At 34.3% G+C, this 21,795-nt stretch overlaps 1 protein-coding gene across 1 annotated transcript in view; it reads right to left on the bottom strand.

The window, feature by feature from the left end:
• The window catches only part of LOC143250842 (uncharacterized), a 135,744-nt gene that overhangs the window by 13,555 nt on the left and 100,394 nt on the right, over nucleotides 1-21,795 (bottom strand). Inside the window, exons 22-23 of the mRNA XM_076501916.1 lie at nucleotides 17,875-18,023; nucleotides 4,610-4,761 (exon numbers count right to left, since the gene is read on the bottom strand). Coding sequence (XP_076358031.1) covers nucleotides 4,610-4,761; nucleotides 17,875-18,023 — 301 coding nt within the window. The remainder of the gene's footprint in view (nucleotides 1-4,609; nucleotides 4,762-17,874; nucleotides 18,024-21,795) is intronic.

The following is a 21,795-nucleotide window of genomic DNA, read 5'->3' as shown; positions in this document are numbered from 1 at the left end:
GTGTGATAATATAAACTAGAATTACTTTGATCGTCGTGAGCATACAGTCATGTGAAAAAGTTAGGACATCCTATGAAAGCCTGTGTATTTTTGTAACATTTTTGGATATATAGATATTTAATCTCAATTTCAACAATACTGAGAGATTATAGGAATATCACTAAACAATTAAAACAGAAGAAAAGACTTTTCAAGATCTTCTGTAAATGTCATGCTACAAAAATGCATATTCAAACTGAGGAAAAAGTTAGGACACCCTCACATTTATACCCACATAAAATGGCTCAACTCTCACACAGGTGTATCATATCAGGTGCACGTGATTAGAAGATCGTTACTCAGCATTGTGAATGAGGCTTGCCCTATTTAAACCTCAGACATTTAGTTTGGTGTGCACCTGACTGTTGAAGTGAGAGTGAGCACCATGGTGAGAGCAAAAGAGCTGTCTGAGGCCTTCAGAAAGAAAATTGTAGCAGCTTATGAGTCTAGTGAGGGATTTAAAAAGATTTCAAAATAGTTTGAAATCAGCCATTCCACTATCCTGAAAATAGTCAACAAGTGGAGAGCTTTCAAAACAACTGCCAACATGCTTAGGTCTGGTCGTCCAAACAAGTTCACCCCGAGAGCAGACCGCAAGATGCTAAAAAGGTCACCAAAAACCCTAAAATGTCATCACGGGACCTACAGCAGGCTGAGGGTACTGTTGATGTGAAAGTGCATGCCTCTACAATTAGAAAGAGACTGCACAAGTTTAACTTGCATGGGAGGTGTGCAAGGAGGAAACCTTTGATCTCTAAGAGAAACATCAAGGCCAGACTGAAGTTTGCCAGAGAGAATGTAGACAAAGACCAGGACTTCTGGAATAATGTTCTTTGGACAGATGAGTCCAAAATTGAATTATTTGGACACCAGAACAGAGGACATGTTTGGCTAAACCAAATACAGCATTCCAGGAAAAGAACCTCATACCAACTGTGAAGCATGGAGGTGGAAGTGTCATGGTTTGGGGCTGCTTTGCTGCAGCAGAACCTGGACAGCTCACAATCACAGAATCCACCATGAATTCTACCGTGTATCAGAGGGTGCTTGAGGATCATGTGAGACCATCTGTATGAAAATTAAAGCTGAAGCGGAACTGGACCCTGCAACATAACAATGACCCAAAACATACCAGTAAATCCACCAAGGACTGGCTGAAAACTAAAAAATGGGGAGTCCTGGAATGGCCGAGTCAAAGTCCAAATCTTAATCCCATTGAAATACTGTGGGGTGACTTGAAATGGGCTGTGCATGCAAGAAACCCCTCAAACATCTCACAGCTGACAAAATTCTGCGTTGAGGAGTGAAACAAACGTTCTTCAGACCAATGTCAGAGATTAGTAGATGGCTACAAGAAGCGTCTCACTGCAGTTATTTCAGCCAAAGGGGGTAACACTAGCTATAAGGGAGTAGGGTGTCCTAACTTTTTCCTCAGTTTGAATATGCATTTTTGTAGCATGACATTCACAGAAGATTTTGAAAAGTCTTTTCTTCAGTTTTAATTGTTCAGTTATATTCATATAATCTCTCAGTATTGTTAAAATTGAGATTAAATATCTATATATCCAAAACTGTTACAAAAATACACAGGCTTTCATAGGGTGTCCTAACTTTAACACATGACTGTAGATCGCCGATAAAACATCCAGTTCTATACCGGATATAAGTCTCAGTATTGTTTGTAAAACTCTTGTATATAAACCATCATTTTCAATATATATTAGTAATAACTGTTATTATACATTATATTGTTTTCTTGTGTGTATTAAAATATATTTGTGTAAAAGAGTAAATTGTGTGTATCAATCTTGTTGGCAAATATCAAAAATTTGATACATGTTAATATTTAATTAACTTCGAAATTCAAAATTCTGATTATTTGAAATGGTAGGACGTTAATATAATAAATTGGAGTGTCGTCCGATATAAATAATGATACGTAACAAACGCCTATTAATCGGGAAACTACAGAACAGTGAATACAGCAATAGATTTGTAGGAATAACCCCTCTGCGCGATCTGAAGTTTTCCTTCTCGTTGAAAATTCAGTTATGCATGTTTATATCATAATTTAATAGTTTTTATTTTTTGAATGAGATTACGTTTTTCTTTCATAGTTTTTCTTTTATTGGCTCACCTATGAATTTGTATTAGTATTATAAATTATCAATTGTCAAAATATCCAATGTATTAATAAAGAACATTTTGAATAAATTTTGTTATTAATACATTGGATATTTTGACAATTGATAATTTATAATACTAATAAATTTAATAAAAAATATAATACCAATAAATAATACTAATAATAATTTTTATTAGTATTATTAATTATCAATTGTCAAAATATCCAATGTATTAACAAAAAACACTTTGAATAAATTTTGTTATTATTATGTTAGGAAACTACACAATATGTTAATGTATATACTTTCTTAGCATAAAGAGAGATCCTTTACTTATACCGTTTTGTAGAAAATAACGAAAACACTTTTGTTCTCAGTAATACGCATATAAATGTGCGTGTTATAATTAAAACAATGATGTTAAATACACACTCTTTTAAACGTAAAAAAACGATAAACATTTTATGTGTTTTCAGACTGTAGTGACAACAGAAGCCAGTACATTAACACGTTGATTTTATAATATAAGAACATTATTCTAATTTCAAATGAATTAATATGCGTGCAATTTCTATTATTACCAATAACTTCATGATGAAGAAAACCATCTAATGTTTATATCATACATTCTCCCTAGTGGATAAACCTAAACTTTTCGAATAAATTCCTCTGTAGTATTCAGTTGTCATATTGATACATTATTGTGCATATATCAAGTCATCCCATTAATAATGTTTTAAAATTTAATACAGAAAGTGCATCATCATTTCTGTCTTTGTAAAAGGTTTTAGTGACTAAAATATGTAGTAGGACGTGTATAAAAATGTTCAGACAAATAAAAGAAACTAACCTAACTCTACTTTTTCAGATCTTTAATCAAATAAACCTTTATGAAGATGGATGTGTCTGAGGATCACATTAGACATATCATGTTTTATGATTTTAAACAGTGCAGCAGAAACTACACGAAACATTCAAGGTGTTTATGGTGCGGAGTCTCTCAATGAAAGAAAATGTCGAAGGTGGTTTCAGAAGTTCAGATTAGGTGACTACAGCTTAAGTGATGTGCCACGTTCAGGTCATCTCGTTGACTTAAATGATGACTTGATGCTGGCTACACTTAATAAGATTGTGCTGTAATAGTTGAAGAACTAGCGCAGAAGCTTGATTCAACCCATGCAACAGCTCGGAAAAGTGTCAAAACTTGGAAAGTGGGGCATCCATGATTTGAAAGAGGCCAACTTTAGAGCAAGAGTGGACATTTGCACATCTCTGCACTCTCGTGAAAGTAACTCACCATGTTTGGAGAGGTTAGTGATTGGAGATGAAAAATGAATATATTATAAAAATGTTAAGCGCCGCAGACAATGGCTCAGTGCAGGTAGACTGGCTAAAGTACAGCCCAAAATGGACCTCAACCCTAGGAAAGTCTTGTTAAGCGTTTGGTGGGATGTTGTTGGTGTGATCCACTTTGAGTTGCTGCCACTCAATGTAACGATTACATCAGACTTCTACTGTCAATAGTTAAAGCGCTTGAAAGCTGCACTGAAAGTAAAGAGACCTGTTTTGATCAATCGTAAAGGTGTTGTGTTACACCAGGATAATGCACGGTCCCATACACAAAGGATCACATCTTCAAAGACTGAAGAGCTAGACTGGGAAAAAACTTTAACATCCTCCTTATTCTCCAGACCTTGTCCCATCTGATTATCATATATTCTGAAGTTTGCAGAACTATCATGATGGAAAGGAGTTTGGAAAACATGAAGATGTGAACACTACCCTCTCTGCATTCTTTCCCTCCAAACCCCAAGAAGCTTGTGAATCATTGGCAGGAAGTAATTAATAATAATGGAACATACATTGTTGATTATATAACAGTAAAAACGTTTGAAATCCTTTCTCTTTTTCTGAACCTAAAATCGGACATTACTCAAGTGATGACCTGATAGATGACTATATTCTTTACTTGCGGATTTTATTGGTAAGTATTCCTGTGAATTTTCTGTGTGATAGATGAACATAAAGTAAAATACCCAAGTCTCATATGTTTATTTTTATAAGTTCAAGTCCCCTAGTGGCAAAGCGTTATGTTTGAAGACTTGCAACGCCTGAATCCGGTCTTCGATACTTCTGGTGAGCAGTGCAGAGATAGCCTATTGTGTTGCTTTGTCCTTAACTTTAAACAAACGGACATAAGTTCAGATATGTTCTAGTTTTACGCATGTAATTTTGATATATCTTATACTCGATAATTGTATCATGAAAACAATATTAGAAACAATATGTGACAGATTTTACAAAATTAGAAATCAAAGATTATATATAACACATTATACGTAAATATTACCGAGAAATATTTAAAACTAATACATTGGAAATTACTGCAATACACAGAGTAAAATAATTGGGAATCGAGAAGGAAAAAAAGCTTTGATTAATACCTGTAAAGCTCCACGTAATGCCACCTGCCGTCAGATAAAGACATATTTGTAATCAATAGTTCATTTCGAGAAAACCAGCCAAGGTTCCACACCATCTTCAGATGCCCATTTTGAAGACCAAGACCTAGATAGTCGTCACCTTCTTTAATAACCTATTACAGGACGTAGTTAAAACCCACATAAATGATTTGTTACATTTCGTTGCTAGCGGAGACCTACCCCTAAATAATCTCAGAAAACCTGTTAAAAACATTTCACAGAAACAATAAATTATTTTGGTATTTAAGTAGACGAATTTAATCGTCATTATCTCGAAAAACTGTCACAATAAAACGTGACGATGTAAATAAATGCTTTGTTTTACTTAGACATTAATAAATATCACTAGTAGGGCAATACGTATACTGCATGACATAAAAAAATGTGAACATTCAAAGCGCTTGACACAAATTAAGATGTTTGTCTTTTATCATTTATTAAACTGTTCGAAAAATCGTTCTAAGTGTAAAAAATCTGCGGTAATATAAACAAAAAGTTTCAGTATTATAAAAGAAAGTGTTTATTATTATTATTTCTATTACAATATTTAAAATGAGAACTAGTCTTCTATAAAAGTAATTTTCCGCATACGCCAAAGTTATAACGTGTTTTACATGTTATTAAAACTAAGAGTTTTAAGATATTTCACATTTATTATACCCAGTTTTCAACAACGACCACTGAAAACTGCAAATTCTGTGTTACAAAGATCTCAACTTAATATTAAGCCATGCATTTTGAATGCTTAAGAAAACTACTACGGTATCCGAAATAACATGAAAATGTATTCACTTAAGTTTCATGTGGCATTGTTAATAGATCATGATTACTAAGTTTCATGTGGCATTGTTAATAGATCATGATTACTATGTTTCATGTGGCATTGTTAATAGATCATGATTACTAAGTTTCATGTGGCATTGTTAATAGATCATGATTACTAAGTTTTATGTGACATTGTTAATAAATCATGATTACTAAGTTTCATGTGGCATTTTTAATATATCATGATTACTAAGTTTCATGTGGCATTGTTAATAGATCATGATTACTAAGTTTCATGTGGCATTGTTAATAAATCATGATTTCGCAGCCTTTAGATGTTCCTTTTCTTTATAAAGTTTACTTACTTACAGCACAAGAGCTAATTTTTATTGTATCTATTACCATTGATCATTAGTAGTGTCACACTTTTAGAAGTTTCACTCGATCATTTTTATAATACTTTTTAACGGATCTGTTTCTACTCCGAATTTTATCTTCAGTGGATGTTTTGTCTTCAATTTCATTTGACGTATAGCATTTCCAGTTACAGCTTCAACAAGGGCATTTTATGCAAATTCTAAAAATTAGCATTAATAGAATGTTCTGCAATTAACAACATCAAGAGACTAATGTAAAGAATATGAGTCATTTTATACCTCTAGAATTACATATTATTGACTCACGAGCAGCACAAGCAATTCTTAAGAGTATACTAGTTGTAAGTGACTCATAGAAAATATTTATGGCTGACAGAAACTCAGAACACATGTTAGTGCTTTACAAGTGACAGAAACTAGATACACCAGAGGGTCATGACCGTTGTTGGAAATTAATAAGATACTCTTAATAATATATTTTTGTTTTAATTGTTCAATTTACGAGCTTTATATTAAAACATACTTTCTATTCATTATTACTAAAACCGTTAGGCTTTTCTTTAGATTTAAAGTAGTCACACAACCCAGTAAAAATATTAGTTCAAATAGACTTTTTTTCGTTCGTTTACATTGGAGTAAAATCATAAAATGTATTATAGTAATCTTATAGCTGAAACTTTTAAAGGCAAAACAAAGATACGAACTTTGAATGAAAATGAACTGTTTCGAGGGATCCTATTCATTTTCAGAAAATATTTTCTCGAACTGAGATTGATTTTCAGTATGATTTAAACAGAATAATTATTTCAATCCTATTTTTTTTTACTTGGTACTAAAATCGCTAAATATTAACTGTTGAGTTGTAATTTTACATCTGAAACTAGTATATTATTTCACTAGTTTACGGAACTGCAAGTATACCACGAACTTCCAATACGTTAGTTTGTTTTTTGTTTTTTTTTAAATTTCGCACAAAGCTACTCGAGGGCTATCTGTGCTAGCCGTCCCTAATTTAGCAGTGTAAGACTAGAGGGAAGGCAGCTAGTCATCACCACCCACCGCCAACTCTTGGGCTACTCTTTTACCAATGAATAGTGGGATTGACCGTAACATTATACGCCCTCACGGCTGGGAGGGCGAGCATGTTTAGCGCGACGCGGGCGCGAACCCGCGACCCTCGGATTACGAGTCGCACGCCTTACGCGCTTGGCCATGCCAGACCATCAATACGTTAGAATTCAACAATTATAGAAATTATTTGAGTAATCTCATAAAAAAAATAAGTTATAAAGAGAATATGATCAATTAGGTTACTAGAGGAAAAATAAGAAAATTGAACAAAATTTAAAAGCAATTTAGGAGATAACAAAAATTGAAAAAAATTGAAAAACATTGAAGTAGAAATATATATATCAGAAGAAACATCAAACCATCAAGGCAGAATAACAAATTTGGAATTTCAGTATTTAAATACAAGGAAGAAACCAGCCTTACCTTTCTCCACATTTGCCGCAGACTTTAAACCTCAAATATCATTAAATTTATTCTACAATTTTCAATATTACTGTTGTATTATTAATAACTGTGGAACATTCCTGAACTACTACAGTTATATCACTGTTGATCGATTTTTCAGGTAATAAATGTGGGATGAATTACATTACCATACTTGAAAGTGAATAATCTATAGTACAAATGGTGAACTAATCAGTAACAAGCAGTTTTGGACAGAGGATCACATATGTCCAGGTGATTCGCTCAATTTGTTTGGAAGCTAATTATTGTTCCACTCCATTATGTACCTTTAAATCAGTTATTTTCATTCCACCTTTACCAATATCAGTTTTCAGGATGAATATATAATCGTGATGAATCAGTTATTCTTATTTCACGGTTACCAATATCAGTTTTCAGGATGAATATATAATCGTGATGAATCAGTTATTCTTATTCCACGGTTACCAATATCAGTTTTCAGGATGAATATATAATCGTGATGAATCAGTTATTCTTATTTCACGGTTACCAATATCAGTTTTCAGGATGAATATATAATCGTGATGAATCAGTTATTCTTATGTCACGGTTACCGGCATCAGTTTTCAGGATGAATATATAATCGTGATGAATCAGTTATTTTCATTCCAGGGTTACCAGTATCAGTTTTCAGGATGAATATATAATCGTGATGAATCAGTTATTTTCATTCCAGGGTTACCAGTATCAGTTTTCAGGATGAATATATAATCGTGATGAATCAGTTATTTTCATTCCAGGGTTACCAGTATCAGTTTTCAGGATGAATATATAATCGAGATAACGATAAGTCAACAATGGAATTTTAACTTCAAGAACTGAAATAATCTTTTACACCTCTGTAACCATATAAAGTGCACACCAGGATTAAATTAATGTAGAAATTACTTATATAGTTATTCTTCAAATGTTAATTATATTCTATTTTATATAGGGTGCAATGTTTAATAACCTGCATTTTTTTTTTTTTTTTTAAATCTCAACACATCTCTCAACTAAGAAACCAACAGATTATAAAGAAAAGGTACCATGGAAGGAATACAAAGCATCAATTTAAAATAATTTTTATATTGAACAGATGGTCATCTTGTATTTGTTTCAAAGGGCAAACCTTAATAAAATTAAGCAATATTACAGCTGAAAGAAGTAAAAACTATCAGTCATTGGTGGCTGCATTATTAATCAGACTGGAGTGATACACCAGAAGAAAGTTTTCAAAGTAAAGTTTAAAAGCAGAATAAGGAGAAATGACGACTTGGAAACACGCTTGTCCAACTATCTTACGTGAATGATGGAGTCATTGGCATGTAATAAATTTATAGATGCCACATAAAAAGATGCAAATTAAGCTAAGGCAAAGTCAGAATACACCAAGAAAGTTGTAGAGTTACTAACAGAACTAGAACCTAGTAAAGTCATAAATTAAAAATCAAATTCACCATCCAGCAATTATGAACTTACTAGATTGCATAAGAAAGAAACACTAAGAAAAGTTTAGAATATCTCAACAAATTTATTAGGATGGAGGAGGTAAACCACAGGCCAGCTGGCGTTCCAACTGTTAATGATTTGTTTTGTTTTTGAATTTTGAGCAAAGCTACTCGAGGGCTATCTGCGCTAGCCGTGTATATTTAGCTGTGTAAGACAAGAGAGAAGGCAGCCAGTCATCACCACCAACCGCAAACTTTTGGGCTACTCTTTTACCAATGAATAGTGGGATTGACCGTCACGTAATAACGCCCCCACAGCTGAAAAGGCGAGCAAGTTTGGTGCGACGGGGATTCGAACCCGAGACCCTCAGATTACGAGTCGCACGCCTTAACCCACCTGGCCATGCCAGGCAAACTGTTAATAAACAGGACGTGTTACTAGGAATTATTCCTCAAGGACCACAATAGAATGTAAAACACAGACGCTACACCAAGACTAATATTTTTGGTCAATTACATTAAACCAGCGAGATGACATATTCAGGACGAGAATACACCAGATGTTTCAACAGAAATGAGGAATGTATTATTTAAGGAAGTTAGTCCACGAATTAATGGGCTTACTAATGTGAAACACAGCAATATGTTTATCAAAACTAAATCTTTTACCTACGATTTAATTACCTAATTTGGTGATTAAAGGTAGGAACTTGCCCCTAGAAATGAAATAAGATAATAGATCCATGTGAGCATAAGTGGTCATAAAGTACGAGTAAGAAGAAAGATTGAAGGTAGTTCTCCAGAAGACATGATGTTTGGGTAATTGGCACTAAAGAAGACAGAAATTTGGCAACTGACTTCATGCAGAGGCATGGATGTGAGGTAAGATATACGTCAAAGAGATTTGTTGTCTGCTAATAAAATTCCCCTGACACTAAAGAGAATTACATCACAAAAGGCTGTAACTTAAATAACAAATAAGTTGGTTCACAGGGTAACAAATATAGTCGACTTAGAGTGTAACGAAGCAGAATCCATAAGAAAGGCTCTGAAATGTTTAATTTAGACATTTTGTATTACCTATTAGAGAGTGTTGGCATGTCATAGTGATGTCATGTGATGTGTGGAAAAGTTGCTGAGTGTCTAGATTTTATACGATATCTCGAATTTACGTGATAGTGAGAAATATTGTATAAAAACAAGACTTGGTGAGTAAACAGTCAGTGATTGAGTTTGTATGTAAATTCTAAAGGTGTGTCTTAACAAAGTATCGAGTTTGCAAGTTAATGGCTGTTTACTTCTGTTTGTTAAATAGGCAGCTATCGTTCACTCAAGTAAATTTCATCATGAATACTCTGCCTAATATACCTTTTAGGCCTATTGTCAGTGCTATAAACTCATCTTGCCATCAACTAACTACATTCTTAGTACTATCTTACCTCCACTACGAGGGAATACCATACATTACACTCACAAATCGACAGATTTCATAGAATATCTTATCAAGCTACACATCATATCTCATGATATTCTGATGAGTTTTGACGTCACATACATATTTACCAATGTTTCAATCGTAGAAACTTCTCATATTACCACATAACAACTGCTGAATGGCAATTATTTGACGCACAGAACTAACACGAAGACAGACGCCATCATGGAATAACGACTATTTGCCTACAGTCAACCTATTTCCAATATAACGAAGAATTCTATGATCAAAGAGATAATCTAGCCATGGGATCACCACTCTTACCAAGCTGAAAATTTCAAGTTTCTACAGACGTTACGTTGCCGACACCTTTGTTATCCGGTCCCATGGTCATGAAACTTATCAGTTTTCCTAGAACATCTTAATTCTATAGAAAAAAATAATTCCTGTCACTATAGAAATAGAGAAACAAAACAATCAACCATTTCTTCACACACTCATCAGCAGACAAGAGCGAAATATCACCACAACTGATACAAAACCCCACATGAACAGGTGCCTACACTTTTAGTTCTATCATCCAAACTCGATGAAACGTGGTACAATCTAATGTCTAAACAAGAGAGAAGAAAATATTTATGATAAGACAGCCATCAATACAGGATGCCAAAATATTGTGGATTATTTTAAACAGAATGGTTACACCTCCTTCTGTATTAAAAACTTCTAGAAGAAACCCACAACAGTAAGAAAAGGAAAACACTACTACTACCACTAATTGCCTCCCCTACCTTCAAAATTTCAGTGAGAAACTCAAATGCATAACAAAGAAATCCAACAAAGATGTCCAACAGAAATGTTACAAGACATGAAGATCAATTTTGGTGAGAAAGAAACAGATACATTACCAATAAGAAATACAGAAATTTCATTTATGAAATTCCACGTTCCTGCAACGAAACATATGTTGGAAAAATGTGAATATGACTCTTGACAAAAATAAAGGAACATAAAGATAGCACAAAATTCAACCATTGCAGAACACATCACGTCAAAATAAACTGGGAAAACTAAAATCATCGACACAGACACATTTTGGAAGACAGGAAAACTAAAGAATTGTATTACATTAGCACAATAAAACCTTCTCTAAACAGACATTTCGGATTAGAGATGAGTAGCCTGTTGTGACCATTAGTTGAACCAAGAGGAAGTCTCCCAATCAGAAACATGGAAAAACTGACCAGTCAAACCACAACAAAGACAGACAACACCATACATAGATTTGTCTTTTCTTTTTTTCTTGAGCCAACATCCTTCTATCTCTCTAGCGGATATCCAACATTCACTTAAAACAGCCATTAAATCTAAACTTCACGCAGTTCACCGAATCCGATCGAAAGCCACATGTCTCAATACCGAGTATCTCAAGGTTGTTTGTTTGTTTGTTTTGGAATTTCGCGCAAAGCTACACGAGGGCTATCTACACTAGCCGTCCATAATTTTGCAGTGTAAGACTAGAGGGAAGGCAGTATGTTATCACCACCCACCGCCAACCCTTTGGCTATTCTTTTACCAACGAATAGTGGGATTGACCTTCACATTATAACGCCCCCACGGCTGAAAGAGCGAGCATGTTAGGTGCGACGGGAATTCAAACCCGCGACTCTCAGATTAGGAGTCGAACGCCTTAACCCACCTGGCCATACCGGATCTCTCAAGGTTGTGACAACCCCGAGAGTTGTAGCTGACTTTATATTAATTAACTGTTGTTACTTCCATTGCTTTCAATTCAGAGCTGAACACCTCCGCTGACAAACTCTGATGCAGTTTACTACAATCAGCAAGCCTTTCATACACTTAATACAAAGACCCATGTTGCCGCTCACTGCCTGTCACTAATGTAGTTTTATATATTCCACAGGTCAAGAATAACTACACTCACATTAACACATATAACAGCCAATAAACGAAAACTACAAGCTTCTGTTCCCAATTCACATGGTCAAGCGTGTTAAGCCATTCGACTCGTAATCTGAGGATCGCGGGTTCGAATCCCAGTCGCACCAAACACGCTTGCCCTTTCAGCCGTAGGGGCGGTATAATGTGACGGTCAGTCCCACTATTCGTTGGTAGACCGACACTATTGAAAAAGACTAAACTTGACGATCAAGTGTTGAAACAGCCATTGAAACTGCAGACCAGTAGTGTTAAAACAGACCGTGATGTTGAAGACCAAGTGTTGGTGGTTGGTGGTAATAACTAGCTGCCTTCTCTCTATCTTACACTGCTAAATTAGGGACGGCTAGCGCAGATAGTCCTCTAGTAGCTTTGCGCGAAATTCAAAACAAACAAATAAACAAACCCAATTCACTCAGACATCACTAATCAAGAAACAACCTCAGCTTACACTCAAACCACACGTATCACTACAGCCAACACTTCATCCTTCACTGACAACCATTCATCCTCTAACCAGAAGACCCAAACCCGAACCATCAGGAAAAGAGCTTCAGATCATCGAAAAATAAAAAAGATATTTATTACCGCAATTTCTTGTGTTCAATTTTCAGCCAACAACAGACACAGTTTATCCTACGTCCAGATATAAATTTGAATAGAAAAATTTCATGAAGATTTAATAATTTGTAGTCCTATACAAGGAACAACTAAAAAATTGATATATTTCATGTAATGGATGAGTTTTTATCCAAGAACGAACTCAGATGGTCAAAATGTATCAGTGTATGTAGAGAAGGAGCAGTGGGTTGTGACTGGAGGAAAAATTGGATATAAAGAAGTGTGAAAAGTAGCGCCCAAAACAAAGTATGCACACTGTGTGATACACAGAGAGTATTTAGTTTCTCACAAGTCTGGCAGTGAGCTGAAATATATTTAAATAGTTTATCTTCTAAAAGCTTTTGCTCCAAAATCAAGGTTATTCAAAATACTATGCCTGTTTGTTTTTGAATTTCGCACAAAGCTACTCGAGGGCTATCTGCGCTAGCCGTCCCTAATTTAGCAGTGTAAGACTAGAGGGAAGGCAGCTAGTCATCACCACCCGCCGTCAACTTTTGGGCTACTCTTTTACCAACGAATAGTGGGATTGACCGTAACATTATAACGCCCCCGCGGCTGAAAGGACAAGAATGTTTGGCGCGACGCGGATGCAAACCCGCGACCCTCAGATTACGAGTCGCACGCCTTAACGCGCTTGGCCATGCCGGGCCAAAATACTATGTCAAGAAATGTGTTCTTCTCGCGAATGTCTTTTGTACCAAGCCGAAGTAGAACAGTTTTATCCTGGAAAGGTTTAAAAAAGACTTATCAATCCTAGCGGCAAGTTTCGAATATTACTCAATGATAAAAAGACATTACTTAGCTGTAGGATGTGCTTATCATCATATGTGACATTTTGAAAGAAAAAAAAATTAACTGAAGAAACCCAAACATTTTGTTAATGAATAGCAAAGTTCAGGTAAACCTTTTGGCATGGTTGGAAGATTTTGAAGAGGGTAATACAAACACGTTTGTATATCTTAATGATTTTTTAAAATACTAATATGGTCCCACTTCCTGCCAAAACTTGGAAAATTATATTTAATCGTATTGCAAAGTTGCAAATTAATTTTGCAGAATAGTTTCCAAATTTAAACAAAGACAAAGCGTGATATATAACCTGAATTCTGAATAAGTCATTTTTTTTCATGGTAATATCGAGAACAATTGACTGAAATTAGGTTTGACTTTACACTTAAAGTAGAATTCAAAAAGAAGAAACTTAGCGAGATCTGATGAGACAAGAGGAACACCCTAGAATTTGTAAAGTTACATCAGATATCCTTCGGTCCTTCAACTTATTTAGGTTAGCCTGCATTTTCACCTGTGCTGTTTCTCAAAATAAAACAACACAAATAGAAGCTCTCAGAATAAACTTTGAAAACAAATATTCGAATTGTCCTGTCCGAAAATGAGCTACTATGCAAACAACTGTAACTGTATCCATTTCATTAATTATCATAAATGTTTGTATACGTAAAAATGCACTATTTTTAACAATAAATACATTATTTATTAAAATAAATATGTATAGCCTAGTGTGTCTTATGAATCACAATGATCATGAACCGCTGGTGTGTGTGCCAAGATGGAGTCACTTGTGAATCAATACGTGCTCAAAATTGAGCCCTCAATACTTGCTCCGAGTAACTTATAACTAATATACTCTAAGTCACATGTAAGTTACTATATATATATATATTCTGAGGTGCTCGAAGCCAATAACGTACTCTGAACTGCTTGTAAATCACTAAATGTTTTTCATGCTCACCAATGTTAGGAGTGGAAAATGTGATTCGTAATCTGTCGTTTATTATTTTGATATTGACAACTGAAGCTAATTTTATATTATGTAAGTATTTTCTTTACGCTCTAAAAGGTATCAAAAATTATGGAAAACATTGACGATTCATCATTATCAATTCATTTTAGAATTTTACACATTTCAAGATGATGTAACTTTTCTTCATCATATGATAACCTTTTCATCTCAGGTACCATATTAGTAACCTTCATCTGAACCCTGTCCAACAGTTCAATGTATTTCCTAATGTAAGTAGACAAAGACTGAACACAATACTCCAAATGTGGCTTAATCAGTGTCCTATATAATGAATTTATAATCTCCTTAGCCTCGCACTCAATATTTCTATAGATACAACCTAATTTCCCATTTGCCCTACCACTAGCAACAACACACTGCTTGGATGGCTTAAAAGACTGATCAACTATCACACCAAGATACTTTTCTTTTATAATACTGTTAAGGTTATCCTAATCCAAATTATACTCATAATTTAAATTATAATCAACATGCCTTACAGTTATCATAGTTAAGACTTATCTACCATTTATTGGCCCAACTAACTAAATGATTTAAATCCATTTGTAAAGCAGTAACATCTTCTTTTCAAACAGCAGCATCCAATACCTTGATGTCATCAGGAAATTTAAGTAATTAATTGCTAATTCCTTCATCTATGTCATTAATGTAAATAAAATGCAGCAATGGTCCTAAGAATGAGCCCTGGGGTACACCACATGTGACATTAATCCAGGTTGACTGAGCTCCATTTGTAACAAGCCTAACTTTCCGTTATCAAGCCACTCTTCCATCCAATTATTTAACTTATTCCTCATACCTATAGATACAAGTTTCTTTACAGGCCTTTTATGTAACACTTTGTCAAATGTTTTCTGAAAATCCAGATACACCAAATCTACACACTTGCCCTCATCTACATATGATGTAACATTTTCAAAGGATATCAAAATATTTTTTAAAGTAAGATTCTTCCCTTAGCGAAACCATGTTGGTTATTCGATAAAATTCCAAACTTTGTTTATGACTTTAATTACTAAGACAAATTCTATTACTTTCAATGAAGAGGCGAGTGACAATTTCCAATCTCTTTGTACATGTCCAGTATTCAAAGACTTATAAAAAATTGTAGCAAGTGTCTCATGTATCCAATCCTTGACCTCCTTTAAAACCCTTGGGGAAATATCTGGCCCAGGAGCCTTATCACTCATTAAAGTTCCTAATTTTACTTTAAGAAACCAAGAATTTATGTAATTGTCTTGTTCAACTTTGTTTTCATCTATCAATTGTTCAACATTAGAAATACTGCATAAGTCTTCATTAGTAAAAACTGAAGGAAAAGCAGAGTTAGATAACCTAGCCATTTTATAATCATCAGATACAAGCCTTCCTTTATCATCCCTCAAAGGTTCTATCTTCATCTTAGTATTTTTTATCCCTAATATACTTAAAAACATCCTTACTGTTAATGTTTGTTTTCAGCCAAATTTTTTATACATCCTTTTGGATGCCCTAACTTCCTGTTTGACCAACTTTTTGATATTCTATAATATTCTAAATTTAACTAAGATAATGGCTTTCAGAGTAATTAATATAAATGAAAGTAGTTCCTAAAGATATATATGATCTCATAAAAGAACGTACATGATTTGTTATCATATATTTTCAAGACATAGAAGATGGTGTTGAAACGGAAGTAGTACTGGTTACTAACAAGCTAGCATTTGAGAAATATACCTCAATAAAAGCTAAACAAATAATATATAACATAGGTCAACAAAATTTAAAAGCCTTCTGAAGAGATTATTTGAAATTATTAACGTTCTATCACCAACGTATACAATAATCTATTTATAAATATATATATATACAAAGAAATTAAAATAATTATGTGACAGTCATGAGAGCAAATGGTCTTGACTAGCTGCCTTCTGGTCTTGACTAGCTGCCTTCTGGTCTTGACTAGCTGCCTTCTGGTCTTGACTAGCTGCCTTCTCTCTAGTCTATAGCTTCAAAATTAGGAATAAATAACTTGAGTAGCATTGCCCAATTTTCAAGAAAAACAAACTTCTATGAATGCGTTATTTTAAGTAGTAAGTGACCTAGATAATCAATGTATTATGGGTTACATTCAGGGCATCACTTTACTATGAAATCAGAAAGGCATCTAGCCCCCTCCCCAATCCTTTGTTTGACCCTCTAAGACATTTGTAGAATAATCACGCTTAAGCTGCGCCCCCCCCAGTGGCTCAGCGGCATGTCGGCGGACTTACAACGTTAAAAACCGGGTTTCTATACCCGTGGTGGGCAGAGCACAGAAATCCCATTGTGTAGCTTTGTGCTTAATTCAAAACAACAACAACAACCTTTAAGATGCTTAATATGTTCATGAAACATAAAAGAGGAAAATATAAAAACAAAATAATAAAATATTAAATAATTTTACAATAAATAACACTAAATAGAGGGGGCAGCTCTACAAGAGAGACTTTAAATGAGACAGTGACGTTCTACGTTATCATTACCAGCAGTAATACTTATAGATAAAAATTGGTTTATACAGCTACATCACTCACCTCCGATGTAAAACATTTTTCACTACAACTTCAGCGTCATTTTGAACACAATCAAAAAGCTCACAAAATAAGTTTCTAATATTTCATTTCTTTCATACCTGGAACTTTATTAAAAATAATATTTTTATTTTTCCCGGTTGTTAATGATTTTTTTTTTTTAATATTTAGCTTCCACTTAAACTCGATGTGATTCATCAGCTTAATATTATTTGAATCTAAAACACGTCCAGAAGAGGTGTCACTCTAAAAGTGAAAAATAAAGTGAAACGTGGCCTTTGTCCGTTGAAACAAAAAACAGTTTGTAACATTTTAAATATACTGTTATATGTAAATGGTAAAGGTAAGTACATAGAAATAAGATTAATATGGAAGGACTGGAACATGCAAAGAGAAAAGGTAACTCAAGAACATAAGAAGGAAGTGGAATATGCGCAAATTTAGGCATATAATTAGACTTGAGGGGAAAATTGGCGGATATTCTGATGGTTAAAGCTCGAGGAAAGAAAAGCAAAAGGCAGGCAAAGACTCACTTGGATAGATGAAAATAAAAATGTTTGAATTTATAAAATCGTTGTAAGAAGCAACGTACAGAGAACAACGAAGAATCATAGTTGTCAACTCTCAGACTCCATGGTTTATTGATTGAATTTCTCAGCAACATACACTACTACAAGATATGACATATGTATGTACAAAACAGCCTACCTTGCTTGCAATAATTCTTACCTTACCATTCCAAAACATTAAACCACTGTCATTAGTAGTCGAGAAGAGGAAAGACAGGTGTGTGTGGAACAAGTTGAGATTCTCGTAATCTTGATCGAAAATATGAAGATAGCTCTCTCCTGAAAACCTCGCTACATCAACTTCAAGAGCTAAAGGGTTTGAACATTTGGAAATTAAAAAATTATTTAAAGAAACATCAAAATAAATAATCTAAAAAGAAATTAGAAATTTAGAAATAAGGATCAGAAAACTGATTTATTTAATGGTAGAAAGTACTCATCGTATCGCTTCGATTATTTGATTTTAGAAATACTTTGAAGTTCCTTGTAGTTATCGTTCGTCGTTCTCAATACATAAACCAGTTAAATAAAAATAAAACATTTGTATATTCATGTCAGTATATCTAGATGTGGCTTTTGATATAAAGCCGTATGATGTAGCATGCCTACATATAAAAGAACAATCCTTTTAATTAATATTCTGTCATGGTATAATCAACAAAGTGCACGAAAAATGTTAATATGCAAGATTTTTGTTTTTTACTGGAAGCTCATATTGTACAAGAAAGCTTTTTGTCTATACAGACAATTGAGTCTCAAACATATAAAGTGTAAATAACTTGTTAACAACAAGCTCAAGTTACTGGAGTTTAAATATAAGATTTAACTAACGTGTTGTGTTTCATCCTTACTGCTTACTATTTATGTAATTTTTTCATTAATTAATTAGTTAACTTCCATACGAACCCAAAATTAAATACATTCTCTTTTAAAATATTTTTATTGAGGTTCCTTCTGTCGATCAAAGCGGGAATTTTAAAGATATCTTTATAATTTATTAGAAAAAGCCATAGTTTACTTGTTTCCTTTGTCTTGGTTCAATGTTATGAAGTTCAATGACCACCCAATTAATTAGGGCCCACCAGTGTATATATTTGTAGACCACGCTCCCTATTTGATCTTATTGCAGCTTATTACGGGAAAGAGAGGTAAAATTGTCCATTTCAATGAAAGTGGCCGCTGCTGTAATTAATCAGTTACACACGTGCTGCCATCTAGAGCCTAGAATGAATATATGTAAATATTGTTCACGTAACTCCAGAAGGCATTAATGTGAATAATTAAAGCACGACGTAATTTATTGTTTTTTTTGTTTTTTTGTTTTGAATTTTGCGCAAAGCTACTCGAGGGCTATCTGTGCTAGCTGTCCCTAATTTAGCAGTATAAGACTAAAGGGAAGGCAGCTAGTCATCACCACCCACGGCCAACTCTTGGGCTACTCTTTTACCAACGAATAGTGGGATTGACCATAACATAATAACGTCCCCACGGCTGAAAGGGCGAGCATGTTTGGTGCGACCGGGATTCGAACCCGCGACCTTCGGATTACGAGTCGAACGCCTTAACATACTTGGCCATGCCGGGCCTATATTGTTTGACAATTTTCATCTAAAGTAAAAACTTTCAATTTAAGGTTACAAATAAGATATTTTAAGAAATTTCAGTTTTCAAATCGCAAACAATATAACGAAGGATCAGAGACAGCTGAATATGTCATTTACGCAACTAACTTCAAATTCAATAATTTTCATAAGTGTGTCCGTCATAGGATAAGATGCTCTGTCACCCACCTTGCTCCATCCCGCTGACTTCTATTTCCGCCATATACTTTGCCTACAGTATTCGTCATTGTCCTACACTAGTATCTACGTTCTTTTGCATCATTGTCATGGATAGTACACGTCAAACATCTTGGAATGACAAATTATATCTTTAGGAAACTAGATGTTTTATTTATTATGTAGAAGTTTTTAAGAATTCGCGCTCCTGAATACGATTGTAACATAAATAAGTACGAGCCCAGTTCTCCATGAAAATGTAGATTGTGATGCAGGGAGGAAGATGTAACACCTCCATGAGATGTGGTTATTATCGTCCTGAATACGATTGTAACATAAATAAGTACGAGCCCAGTTCTCCATGAAAATGTAGATTGTGATGCAGGGAAGAAGATGTAACACCTCCATGAGATGTGGTTATTATCGTCCTGAATACGATTGTAACATAAATAAGTACGAGCCCAGTTCTCCATGAAAATGTAGATTGTGATGCAGGGATGAAGATGTAACACCTCCATGAGATGTTATCGTCTCTGGTGAAGTCTGTCGCTGACAAAACTAGCTAGCAATGAAAGTACAGTGATAATTGATTCTCCCAGCCAAAGAAATCAGGTTGACAGCCATACACTTTTGATATATATCTGTCATTAGTATGGACACTTTTACTCCCTAATTTTTTTCTCTATCAGTTCAGAGCTCTTTTAGCAAACAAATGGACAGTTATGGAGAGAATATAGTTTGGTATAGGATAGCAGCAGCTCACTGTTAAGGCAGCTCTCGTAAAGGTCAAGTTCATGACTGTAGGACACCTGCGTTGACCACAGTCTGTAGGTACTAGAGATATTAGTGAGCACGTGTAGTTCATATACATGGAACTAACCTCAAGTTTCATTTTCAGTTTTTCACTTTGCTCTGATGGGTTTGTTTAGAACCACGTATACGTTTGTAATTGGGACATTACAACCTTAACTCACGCTACTGATCATGTCTCTAACTGACAGAGTTTGTTCAGTCCCATATTTTCAATCCTAACTTTTTTGCTTAAAATCAAGTTCTTAACCCTACCGACAATTTTCAGTTTTCCTACTTTTCAGTAGTGTTTGTCACTATATTCTGTTGAAGATACGTAAACTCTAGTTGCTAAGATGGAAGAAATTAGCTATGAATCATTTTCAGTTTAGTAATACCTCAGTGTTTATGTTGCATTTCATGTCATGCATTGAAATTACTTTGATGTTTTTGTAGCTGGTATATTGTGTGGCATTGTTGTTTTGTAGTGTAAAGTATTATTCAGAAAATTAATTTTAGCAGAAGAGTGAATCATGTTGAATTTTTCACAACAAAGTAAATAAATTTTAATCTGGATTCTTTTGGTAGTTCTAGAATTAGAGATGGCCAGCCAGCTTGGAAATAATTATCATAGGAAAATATCAAGTGGGGATGTGCATGTTTATCACTCCTTTAGTTAAAAAACTAAAGCTTTTAAAATTAAGCTGTTCTTATTTGAGTGAGGCACTCAAGTGAACTACCAATGTTTTTTTTAATGTGGTAAATGGTGTTCTAGGATACTTGTCTCATTTTCTTACAGAACTTACAAAGCAATTAGTTAGCAAACCAAGTTACTTTTGTCAGCAGATCAAGTAATAAGTAAGGGTGAATCACCCTTGGTCTGTACCACCCATTGGCTAGCCAGTTTAACGAAACTCAATAACTGTTTTCATGTGTTAGCAGCTTGAGTATTTGGTGATATATTTATGGAAGTGTTTGAGTTTGAAGAATAGTTTTAAGAGCTTCTTATTGTTCTTTACTCAATGTTTCCAATTTTTAAAGTTTGAGTGCAGTTTTCAAGTTTTTTTCTTTCTCTGTGCAGTTTAGAGTTTAGTTATTTTCTTAAAGTTCTTAGATTTCTGTAACTTTATCTTCTAGATGAGAATCAGTGATGTCGAGAAACCCACTTGTTGAGAAATTTATATGCAAAAACGGCTCGCTTGGGTTCGCTCTTCTATGTGAAATGTTTTCTCAACCCAAGCGAGCCGTTTTTGCATATAAACTTCTAGATGAGAACCTCTGCAGTTGTTGTATCAAATTTATGTATATCAGTTTAGTATCCGTTATTTTAATAATCAAGAATTTCTCGAGTTCTCATGCAGCATTGAGGTTATCTTTGGCTCGTGGTTTATGAAGTTTTTCACATATTTCAAATGTAAACATCAGTATCATGATGCATTGAGTGTTTTTATTTAAAATAAGAGTTGATAATTTTTAAGTGAAATCCAAGTAAGACTTCTAGTTTCATAGACTTT

The sequence above is a fragment of the Tachypleus tridentatus genome, chromosome 5 (genome assembly GCF_004210375.1).
Source record: "Tachypleus tridentatus isolate NWPU-2018 chromosome 5, ASM421037v1, whole genome shotgun sequence".
Lineage (NCBI taxonomy): Eukaryota > Metazoa > Arthropoda > Merostomata > Xiphosura > Limulidae > Tachypleus > Tachypleus tridentatus.
The sequence above is the reverse complement of the archived record's forward strand: the minus strand, read 5'-3'. Positions and strand labels throughout refer to the sequence as shown.